A 12,118-nucleotide genomic window follows, 5' to 3' on the forward strand; every position below is an offset into this window, starting at 1 on the left:
TTCTCTTTTAAAGTCAAGCCATTCTAAACTCCTGTCAGTATTACCAAGAAAATTTCAGAGTCACTCTTAATGCCAGTAATGGAACATGAAGTATTGTTAGATCCCAACTGTTTCTTTCCTCCGAAATCACTTGGGAGTATGATCCCAATAACTGCTTGTGACATACAGAGAAAAAATTGTTTGTGTGCCTCTGCTAGGACATGCTTCTAGGTGCCATAAATCATGTCATTAATGACAAATTCCTAGGCATTGAAGGTAACATTTCTGTGGCAACAAACAATTTCTAAGTATTACTAAAATTTGTCCATACTTGAACAGTTGACTATAGTAATGCTAAAGAGCACAGTATTATCTTTCTGTGCAGCTCCATGGTTTATTTATTTGCTACTCAATATGGAACAGAGCTGAGAAGCACAGACACATTCTCACTATTAGAATATAAGAGTCTCTCTTACCGAAATATTTAAAGTTTGCAGACTCCTACTGCTGATTGCTAACAGCAATATACACTTTACATCTTTTTTTTGAAATGAAATTCCTCTCCATAGTTAAACACTGTATTTGAGAAAAGCTTTGCATCTTGAAATCCAAAAATCTCTATCTGCTCTGCAAAAAAGGAGATTTAACCAATACTGACAATGTCCAAATCTGAACCTGTTTTCAGTGGTCCAAGGCACCATTTTACAGCTATTTTGGAAGAGATTTCCCACAAAAAAGCTACCTTGAACATTTGAGCATTATTTTAACAGCATTCTCAAGCTTTCAGGCTACCTAGATTTTAAAATCTTGGTGGTTTTAGGTAAAAAAGGAAAAAAAAAAAAAAAAAGAATGAAGTAGTAAAAAAGCTGCTGTTTCATACTGTCACAGACCACAATCCCTTGTCAGCGTTCTGCTCTTGGTATAACAAATGAAAATGGTGCCGTGTGTCTTTGTATGCAACACAACCCAATTATCACTTGGTGTGCACAACTCTTCAATCCTGACTGTACGTAGTGTTTTCTCCAGCTAATTAATAACATGCTCTGACATCGTCTTCTGAAATTTGTTCTACCGGCAGCTCGAAGTAATTGCTACCAGTGCCATTTCGTTTAGACCCCACCCACTTAAATCACTTTACTCCAAAACTAAGTTCAGCCAATTTATGGTAATATATGTACTCCCCATTTCCCAATACTCCACGGATCACTCCGGTTAGCTTCAATTACACAATAAAATTGTAGCAATGCATCCTCCCGAATGTGGCTGGGTTGTAACCAAGACCTGTAAGGGCACCTTAGATAACAGAGAGAAAACCCTTCTGGGCACATATTTCAGATGTTTTTGATCAAAACAACATACTGGAGAAATCTAGTCTATGTGCGCTTTTGGGATCCCTCAAGGCACTATTTAAAGCGCTCGCGACAGGACCATGATGCAGACCGGGGAAGCATCAGTGGCTTCGGCTTTCCCGAGTCGCGGATCCCCACCGGGACAGCCCCCGCGTGGGAGCAGCTCCGGCCGTGCCCGCCGCCACCTCCGGGAAGCGGGATGCGGGTGGGGGAACGGGGTCACCTGACTGCGCCGGGCCACCGATCTGCGGCGGCAGCGGCAGCGCCGCTCGGCTCCGCTCCGTCCCGCCCTCTGCACCGGGCTAGGGGGCGGCGCTGCTGCGGCAGTAGCGCGGGGATTAGGCTGCGGGAGGATTAAGCCGCCGGCTGGAAATAGCAGCGTCGGCTCCCGGGCGTGGACGCCCAGCGCATCCCCGGCGGCGGCGGCGGCGGCGGGAGGGGGCAGCCCGCCCGGCACCTGGGGCTACCGGGGCCGGGGGGACGGGGGGGGCTGCTGCGCCGCGGGGCGCCTCGCCAGCGGGCCGGGCCGGGCAGCGGTCGCGGCGGGGGCCGGCAGTGCCCTCCCCGGAGCGGCGGCAGGAGGACGGGAGGGAAGGACGCGCTGACAGGTCGGCCGCTGGCGCTCGGTCCATACCGCTGTCCCCCCGCGCCGGGATGCTGCATGGCGCTGGGCGCCGCCGCATCCAGCGGCGCCCCGCTTCCCGGCTCGGGGGGGTGGCGGGGGGTGTCCCTGTCGGGGCCGGGGCCGGGGGTGGCGGTGGGGGAGGCACCGGGAGGGCAGAACATGGCGCAACGGTGCCATAATCTCCCACCGGGGAGGCGGCGGCGCGGGCGCCGCAGCGGGGCCGGGGCGCGGCGGAGGCTCCTCCGCGGGTCGGGCGCTGCCGAGGCAGGTGCGGGAGGGCTGCCTTCCCCCCATCCCGGCGGCTCGCACCGTATTTGTGTGCAGCCTCCCTCAGCTGCCGTCATTATTTCCCCTTCATCTGTTCCTCGCAACGCCTAAAATACCCTCCTTCCTGCCCCGGGCGGCTTCTAGCGAGGCAGAGGCTTACACAACGGGGCGGGGGGGCCGCGCCTCGGGAGGGGCCGGGCTGCCCGAGGGACCATTGTGCGTGTGGCGGGGCTGTGCGAGTGCCCGTGTGCGTGCGCCCCTGCCCGTGCGCGTCCCTGCCGTGCCTCCCCCCGGCCACAGACCCGGCATCTCCCCCTCCTCTCTCGTGTCTTTCGCCCCTGCAGAGCAGGCAGCAGCCAGCACGCCGTTCGAAGATGTCGGGTCAGACGCTGACAGATCGCATCGCAGCTGCTCAGTACAGCGTTACGGGATCGGCCGTAGCCAGAGCCGTCTGCAAAGCCACCACGCATGAAGTGATGGGGCCCAAGAAGAAGCACCTGGACTGTGAGCATCCCTTTTTGTTTGCCCAGCGAAGGCTGAGGAGCCTGCCCGCAGGGCACTTTAGTGGGCCTTTGAGCCGGCTGGCTGTCACGCTTGCTCTAATCCAGCTTGCAAAGCATGAGGGTGATGGGAAATCTCCAGGAGAGGATGAGTTATTATTGCATTTCTTCTCTTATTGCATAATACTGCTCTTTCGGCCATTTTTTTTCCTCATGACCCCTTGCCTTTTATCCAGGTAGACAGTGGAAAGAGCGCCTTATGGAGCAGGGGCTTGGGAAGAAGGGAGAGAATCAGACACAGGGCAAAATGGACACACTCTTGCCACTGCCTACTTTGGTCAGGGTTAAGCTAGGATGACATATACATAAATGATATTCCCACAGCTGGCCAAGCACCAGCATGAGCAGGGCCATCTCCACTTCTGAAGAGGTTTGGGTGATGGCGTGCTGAAATGGCAAGGCAGTGGGATAACACCATGCTGTAGATTGGGACAACCTTAGGAGAGTTTTAGGGCTGTTGCTGAGGTCCCAAATATCAGACAGCAACTTTGTGAGCTGTCCAGTAGTTTGCATCAATGTTTTATTGAAGATGGCTGTCGGCTTTATCTCGGATTTTTGATGTATTCTGGACTGACATTAGCTAATTAAGGCATGAAGCAAGGTTGAGGCAAAATCTTTACTGGAAAACAATGAGATAGTCATGTTTCATCCTGACAATTTCATTTCAACTGTCAGCCCCTGCTTGGAGACACCAAGTAGTAGAATGGTGAAAGAATTTGGTCGTGTGATGTTAATTGGCCCTGTTTACCAGTAGTATCTCTGTCCAGCATTGAACTTGGCAGATTAACAGCAGGTGTTAGTATCTAAAACTAAGTGGGTTTCCCATGGTTTTTTTGGACATGGTAAGAAGTATATTCAAGTAAAGATCAGCAGGTTTTATACCAGGCAGTCTCTTGGCTGCTGGCCATTACTAAGTAATGCTGGTGCAGGTGCTTGTAAGTACAGTTCTGATGATGCAGTATTTGTTAAAAGGGGGTAGAATTACTTCTGGAAAATAATTCCAGATTTCACTTCTAATGACTTTGTAGCTTACCCTTCAAGTGACAAATAGTAGGCTGGTCTTTCAGTATATCTAGATGCTCTTGCATATGTGTCCAAGAAATGCTGATGTAAGCAGCATTGATTGAAGACTCACTGGAGTCTAAACTGTAAAGTTTAGACTCCAGTGATAATTGGTCTTGCTATCATATATTCTGTCATGTTTTCTTGTGTATTTTAAAAAATCATCTTGGTTATTGATGTCTCTTCTATGTTGTTATTTGGTAGTTGTCAACAATTTTAATCTTTTTAAACACTTTTTAGGCTGTGTTTGGACTGTCCTACACAGACCTTATCTATTACTAGAAGCTTTAGCTTAAAAAAAGCGTAGCTCATGTGTTTGAAAGCATGCTGTTTCTATGTGTCTCTGTGTTTCTGTGTGTATATACATGTATAAATAAATTCACTATCTGGAATAGGCAGGATTAAAGTGAGGTAGGAGTAATCTACCAGTGTTATAGTAAGGACAGTAAAGGATTTGTGTTTGGATATAAGCGCTAATATTACTATTTAAGAAAGTGGATGTACTGCAGACAGAAGCCAGTAGATTTCCACAGAATTTCTTACCTACCTGTGTGTCACACATAAAAGAGGAAAAGAAGTTATCATTTCCATAGGAAGACCTATGCTTGCTCTTTTTTTTTTTTTTTTTTCCTTTCTTTTCTGTTTTTCAAGCTGTAAATAACAGTTCAGAGTTTTATTGGCTGGGTGCATTTCAGGTGGGATAAGTAGCATTTGAAGATGTGAAGAATGAAAGGTTAAACTTCCCAATGCCTTACAATAAGTTTTATGTCAAGGTATGGAGGATTTAGACGATTAAAAATTCAAGTTCCAGAGAGTGGTGGTTGGAGTGATGCCTTATGAAGAGCTGTAATTCTGGTGTTGGTGTTTGAGTTCTGTGTCCTTAGGGAACTCCATAATTTTATTTAGTGTCTTAGAGGCCAGGTGTCAAGTCACACAACCTCTCTTCCCCTGCCCTACTTAGCAACTGGGCTTTGTAAATTAAATTGAGAGATCAACTATTTAACATGGGTTAAGTAGTCCTTTAAGGATAGGATACAATGATGCCCGTTCTCATATGTTTTCTGCAGAAGATAATAGTTACAGAGGGTTATAGGGAGATCATAGGTGACAAGGTGAAAGGTGGTGTGTAAGTAAGGGAGAAAATAACAGAATTAATGTCAGTGTGGAAAAGCTGAGCTGCTAAGTGTTTACTTTTGTGTGTTTTTCTGTACTTGTTATAGCTTTCAAATCCAGACTGTAATATAGATGCTGCTGTCTTTTGGCATGGGCTCTCAGTGCTGGACAGGCTGGTCATGTGAAGGAGCACTAAAGTATCATTTGGTTGCTATCTTATGCTCTTTAACAGAATTTACCATTTTCTTAAACTCCAGATCTCCCACTAGTGAATTTTCAACAACTGCTGGAAGTAGTGCCAGATGGCATTAAATGAGCTTCTCAAGTCCCTGTGGTGGGAAAAGGAATGTAAATCTAGGATGCTCTGATGGTGTGGGACAGTTGAGCTCTGACCATTTTCATCTTACAAAACCGTTGTCATCCAAAAGTTGTCTAAAAATCACCACAATTATATGGACTCCTCTTCCTCAGCTGATCAATGTTTTTTAGCCAAATTATTATTCATGTGAAGAATAGCAACAATGGGGAGTTAGCAACTTCATGTTGATGCAGTGGGAAGGGCCATTGCAGTGGGTGAATGAGGCATATGGGCTACATTAAGGATATATAAGCTGATAATTCAAGTGGGAAGGCAATACTTGTGCACAGCATAGGGGTTTGATTCTTAGAACTGTTCTGAAAGATGTGTTAAGGCTTCACCGAGGGTTTGATTGTGTGGGCCAAGTAAAAGGCTGCTTCCAGCCTCAAATGGGAATGACTCTGATGGTATCAACAGGGAGATGCTTTTGGAGAAGGGAAATAACATGACTGCCAAATGTGAAAACACATGATAGATGAGGGAAAAGTGGGTAGATCTCAATTCAGCTCTTTTTATAGGATCTCACTCAGAAACAGACCTTCAAGCTTGCATTTAGGGAAGTGAATTGGAAACCAGTGAGGTTGTTGCGTCTGCAGGTGGTTGTAACAAGTTCCTGTTTGTAAAAATGATAGAAATGGCTGGGATTTTCCTTGACTTATTTTGCTGAGTGGATTGCTTTGCAACAGGAGGAAGTTCTGCAGTGTGCATTCTGAAAAGACCACATGTGTTTCCTCACTTCTTCAAAATATTTCTCATAAGGTAGAGGACCTTCTCAGAAGCCTGATCAAGAGCTGGGAGATGTTTGTGGAAAGTCAAAACAAAGTAGATGAATATCAGGATTTGATTTTCTGTGGCTGTGGAGATGACCTGTGTATCTGCTGGATCTTATTCTCATCCCAAGCCTAATTTTGCATATTTGCACTTACCTGGCAAGCAGAGGCTCTAAAAAAGAAGGTTATAGTTTAATTCATGGTGCTAACTGAACTGCAGGGCTGCTGTCAGTATTTTGCTTGTACAGACACTTCTTTCCTGACATCTTCTACCTTTCTTTTGCAGTCTCTGGTGTTGACCTAACAAGTTTGAATCATTTTGCTCTTTAGTGTTGAAATAGAAATGTCTGTTGACCAAAAGCAATGTGTTGAACTTTTTTGCCTAGGCTTAGTAAATATGATATTGCTGGGTCCCACAGGTTAGCCTTAGAAACCTCTGTCTTATTCCTGGGAATGTCTGTCTCTGCTTTTTGGGAAAAGTTGGGGGTCAGTGGATCAAAAGTTGGGGGTCAGTGGATCAAAAGTTGGGGGTCAGTGGATCTACCTCGAGTCCCTAGAGTTCAGTGTCTTGTTGACTCAGTGGGTTAAAGGATGAGATTAACTAGGATGTGTATATTTCAGAAGTTGTTTGCTGTTGAAGTGATCTGGGGAGCGTTCCAAGACTGCTGGCACTTGTGGCCCTTTCCTAGTGGGAGTAGTGCAGATGTACTGCATTGCTCTGCAGTCCAGGTGACTCTTGGGCTCTACAGCTGTGGGACTACCTTCAAGAAATTTGCTAAAAACAGAGTCCCTGTACACACTGGGCTTAATCCTTCACATTTTACTAAAGAAATTTCTTTTATGTCTCACTGTATCTTGTATTGCAGTAATTTGTCACAGTTTCTGTGTGTCAGAGAACTGACTTTGTTTAACTGTTACCACTGAAGATCAGCTGGAATGCTGTGGCTTAGTTTTTGTTGTCATAGCTGGTGTGGATTTTGTAGTGGGAACTCCTCTGTCACCCCATTGAATTGCTATCACACCTGAAAAGAAAAACATCCAAGCAAGCAGTTCTTGTCTTGAATAATTCTTTATTGGATGTTGGATTAGCACTTTTATTGTGTGTAAGGACTCATCATCAGTTTTGTGTTGAATGGCTGTTTCTGTGGGCTTTTACCATGTCCTTTCCCAAAAGGGTATTGAGGACACACTTCATTTGTGTGTCCTCAGCATTTGCAGACCTTTGAATAGGAGTACAAATAAATGTCTGTCATGGGTAAGGTGAGGTAGTCAGAACACTTTTTAGATTAGTTGTTCTTGAGTATTAAAGTGGCATTAACTTCCAGTTCCCCCCCAGCCCCAATACTGTTTTTAAGGCACGTGTAATACTAAGAGAAGGCTGCCCTAATCAAGCTAAGACTTGGCCAATTCTTCAAAATGTATTTGAATCAGGGTGGAAGTTTGAATTCATGTTAAGATCCAAATGTTGAAATATGGGCAGGATCACTTGATCCTGTGCATTTCAGCTGTTCTGTGTATAAGTTGTCTTACAGTGCAATGCCTAAGGAAAAGAAGAGGGAAGATGAGGGAACAGGAAAATGAGTAGGCACTGTAATATTAAACATTTTTTTGTGCAAGCAGTGTAACTTGATAAAGATTGACTAGTCCTGAGGCAGGTATTCTTAGTCTTTTTCATGAGTAAACAAGATCCTTCTGTTAAACATGTTTTGTCAAGGTCATGGAGGACAAATTCTGGGACGAGTCAGGTCTTGCTGTTGTACTGACTTCCATTGTAGACTGAGAATGGAGTAGCTTTTTATGAGATGGTCAGGATGGCAGTGTCCAGAGAATGATTTTAATCACTTCTATTTAGTAGTTGAGTATGTTTCATAGTAGTCTCATAGTGTTGCTCCCTTAGATCTTGGCAACAATTGAACATCTTCTAAATGACAACAACAAAAATCTGCAGGTTTCATTGATTTTCTGTGTTTTGATTTCATCTGTCTGATTTGCCAGCCTCACTCTTATACCCTTTATCTTGTGTGCATGCTTTACATAGCCCTGTCACATAGTGAGGAGTTCTGTGAAGTCTCCAAGAAAATGCTCTGTATGTATGGTCAGTCCATTCTGTGTCTCTATCATGTGAAGAATCCTCTGAAGTGCTTAAAAGTAGATGACAGCATAACTTGGAAGGGCATAAAGCATTTTGAAGGCTACTCATTTTCTCTGCTTCTTGCTGGACTAAGAAATTGGTAGCCAGAGAGGAGAATTTCCTGCTCTCGCAGCTCTCACTTTTGAAGAAATAGTGTAGTAGAGGCACACTGCTTTTGGCATTTTCCTACTGCTGCTCAAGATTCTTGAGACTACTTTGCTCTTCCTGCCCTGCTTACCTTCCCCCAGTGCTGGGTGTCCATGACAAGTTGTTGGCTGCAGGGCTGGCCTCCATGAGAAGAGACCAGGATGTGCTCTGTGCCAGACACAGCCAACTCCACAGTGGATCTGCTGCAACACACAGCTGAGCCCATCCACAAAGTTTGTGGCACCTCAAGGAAAACGAACTTAGGAAAAAGCAGAAAATACGGAACAGACAGAGGAAGTGGGAAAAAGAAATGGCAGAGAGAACAGGAAAAAGAAATGGCAGAGAGAACAGCAAGGTTAGAGGTGGAGCAGGAGGTACAGGATGCACTCCATGGTGCTGGAGCAGATATGCTCTGCAACATCTAGAAGAGACCCCTGTTCTCAGAAGTCACAGCTGCAGCATTTCCCAGTGCTGCTAAAACCTTGCCATGTGCATTGAGTTTACTCCCTGGCACTGAGGAAAACAAAGGGATAGACTTTCCTCAGTCAGCTGTGGACATACAGTATTGCTGAAGGAGCTGGCTCCAGTATTTCTGAGTATGGGGAAAGATTGGGGTTGGAGTGATGACATTATATCCTTTCCCTGAGCCTTACCATAGCCTAAAGGTAAGTCCAGACAGTATCAAACAGTGCCCTTAAGTTACCACGCCCTTTTCCTTTTTTTGGAGCACAGATCAGGATGCTGGTAAGGGTGGAAAAGCACAAGTTCTGTTGTGTGCCTTGAGTAAATACAGGAGCCTCACCAATGAGTGATAAACCTTGCACCTCCAAGCTTCAACACATGGCATGCAGATTAGTAATAGTGTTCTGGCTGGTTTGGAGGGAGGGGTTTCAAATATCGTTAAAACAAAAAAGCAAGGAGTAAAGCAAGCCAGGAAATCAGGGTCTGGATCTCATTGCAGGAGATATAAAGAAAGGATGGGTCATCTGGCACAAGACTGAGCCCTGAACTCAGACTAAATGAGAAGATGGAAGAAGTCTTCCCGGTGGCCTTGCAGGCAGTGATCTGTAGTGCAGGGTTTGCAGCAGTACTTCTGTTCCTCTGAGTCAGCAGTATCAGCAGGATTGCAGTGTGAAGCCTCACTAGTGAGCTGATATCAGAGTATCCCACCCCATCAGATTCACCAAGGCTGCTTGATTTTCCTTCTGCCCAAAATTTTGCTTGGATGAGAGGTGGTGGCTTGAATTAACCTGAATAAACCAGATGTTGGCAATTGCTGGAAGGCAATTGGAATACTTGGCAGAGTCCAGCTTGTCACTTTGCAGAGTATGGTAAGGTCTCCTTTTTCTGGAATCTTGCAAACCATATGCTGGACACTTAAAAGCATTCTTAATGCTTTTTATCTTGCTATTTTGATCATGTTTTCTTCAGAGCTGGCTGAAAATACTGAAAATCAATACAAAACATATTTTGTTTGTGCTCATAAAGCCTTCTCTTTTGGTTGTGAAACACATTTACTAAAGCAGTTGAGAGTTGTAGTTCACTAAGAGAGGGAATAGAGTGTACTATCTATCTGCACTAGCATCACAAGTGATGTTGGACATCAGCCTTGAAATGAATGTAGGTGGAAAATACTAGAACAGTATTTCCTGGCAAGTGGGGCATTCACTGGGCATCACGGTTTAGTTGTAGGCACAGGAAATGACAGTGCACAATATTACCACTGACTTCTGGACCAGCCAAGTCTAAATACCTTTCTGTGTCTCTTTGCTGCCCAGGATAATGTGATCTCGTGCTTTGTTGTAGATTATATCTGCATCTTAACTTAGTTTAATGAAAGGGATTGGATGCTAAAAGGCCCTGATGTTATGCTAATGTTGTGTCTTTATGTAATTTTTACTCTGGCCATCTGAGCAGAGGCAGCATGTCAGTCAGTTGCCTTTCCTAGAGCCTGTTTTTTACTAGCTATTGATAAAACTCAAATGTGTTATGATGTTTTTTGTAGAGGGGATTTTGTGAGTAGATAGACATGATCATACTTGAAGACCACCAAACCCTTCCTCTCAGGACGTGTCTGCAGCTTGAGTCTGACTTGTGGCAATCAACTCCTTTTGGTTGTAAGCCAATAAGCAAAATTACCACAGGTAAAAAGCAAATTGGCTTTTTACAAACACTCTTGTGTTGCAGTTGGGCCACGGAGTTCTGACAAAACAGTTGAGCCATATGCTTTGACAAGGTTGCTTTACTGACTCAAAGAAGGAATAAAAAAGAAAACAGCCTTCTTTGCTCATTGTTTTTAAGTGTTTAGGAAACTAGGGTATGGCTGGGATGCAAAACACTGGTAAAGGTAGATTGGAGAGTTTGGTGTCCACTTGAGCTAAGATTGTTCTACCATGCACTTAAAGGACGTGTCTTTTCAAGCAAGTGTCTTAAACTTTTCTGTCCTAAGAAGTGATACAAGGCTGTGGCTTGACTGCTGACAGTACAGTGCATCACTTCAAAGTGACTCTTGGCTTTGCACGAGAGCAGATGACATGATGGCAGCAGGTGCTTCCATAGCAGATGGTCAGGGGTTAGCCTGCAGAGCCTGGCAGGCTCCTGGTGCCTCTGGCACAGTTCTGTTATAGATCTTAAATCACTCTGATACTTTACAGAATGTTCTAAAATGGTCCTCTAAGAAGCGAGAGAAAGACATGACTGCTTGAAGCATGAATAAAAGATGCTGACTTGTTGCCCACATTGTTTGAAAGTATGCAGGTTTACCAGTGTAGGGGAAGGTCCTCAGAGTAAGGCAGTGGTGGGTGATCCTGCCTCAGTGCAGGTTGGCACTGTGATGGGCACGTCTCCTACATCACTGGGGAGACGACCTAGATGCACTTTGGGGGAGTTGAAACTGCTTTTCACAGGACTCTTCCTTTCACTGCTTGCTTCAGGGAGTGTAGGGCTTGTATGAAGGGGGCAAGCCAGCTGGCCTTTTCCTGCCTCTGAAGGCTGCTGTTTCTCATTATGTGCATAAAGGTCAAATATAGATTAAAACTATCTTATCATTGCATCAGTCTTTTAGCAGCTCTGGAGTTTTCAAATCCAGCCTTTCCAAATGGAGACTTGGGTTTGGATCCTGTTGCGTGGCTCTGGAATCCAGAGTATGTTTATTGTGCTTGTAGCTCCTAATCTAAGTTTTACAGCTTCATCTTAATGTATTTATAGGAGAATGTACATTCTTAGGGATAGCAAACCAGAAGCAACTCACCATATTTAGTGTGCCAGTGTTTTGAAAACATGTACATTTTATCAGGAGTGATGTTCTGTTGCTGGCAAGTGAAACAATGGTATTTTCATATGTGGGCCTTACCTCCAACTTTCTGATCTGATCTTTCATTCTATGAAATGAAAGACTCTGCATTAGAGTTTTTCTGTTTTTGAGAAGTTGATTTAAACTTCAGATTGCTCTGTTGGTGGTGAATGGCAAGAGTGTAAACAAGCAAGGTTTGCTGTGTTTGTAATACGTGAGTTTAAAAAGCTGCTTCTTTTTCATCAGAAAGCTGGAAATTACTTAGTATTATGACACCTTTCAAATATCATGCTCCATATCATGCTTAAGAGTTAAATTGACACTTCTGGGTGTTCCAGTATAGAGATCCGACTCTGCCCAAAGCTTTGCTGCCTGGATATGAGCCTGTGTGATGGATTCAAAGTTCCTCACTCATCAGCAGCTTGATAGGAGACTTCTACTGCCAGTGGCAAATGCATCACCCAG

At 44.8% G+C, this 12,118-nt stretch overlaps 1 protein-coding gene across 7 annotated transcripts in view; it reads left to right on the forward strand.

Moving 5' to 3' along the window:
* The first annotated feature begins 1,848 nt into the window (after positions 1-1,848).
* Positions 1,849-12,118, forward strand: part of SNAP91 (synaptosome associated protein 91) — a 63,392-nt gene continuing 53,122 nt past the window's right edge. For all 7 annotated transcript variants that reach the window (XR_007777189.1, XR_007777190.1, XM_050972744.1 and 4 more), the window contains exons 1-2: positions 1,849-1,936; positions 2,565-2,724. Coding sequence is in view for 5 of the 7 variants with exons in the window: in XM_050972744.1 (XP_050828701.1) it covers positions 2,595-2,724 (130 nt within the window). In the remaining 2 variants the exon portion in view is untranslated. The remainder of the gene's footprint in view (positions 1,937-2,564; positions 2,725-12,118) is intronic.

This window comes from Serinus canaria, chromosome 3, assembly GCF_022539315.1.
Source record: "Serinus canaria isolate serCan28SL12 chromosome 3, serCan2020, whole genome shotgun sequence".
In the NCBI taxonomy this organism is placed as follows: Eukaryota; Metazoa; Chordata; class Aves; order Passeriformes; family Fringillidae; genus Serinus; species Serinus canaria.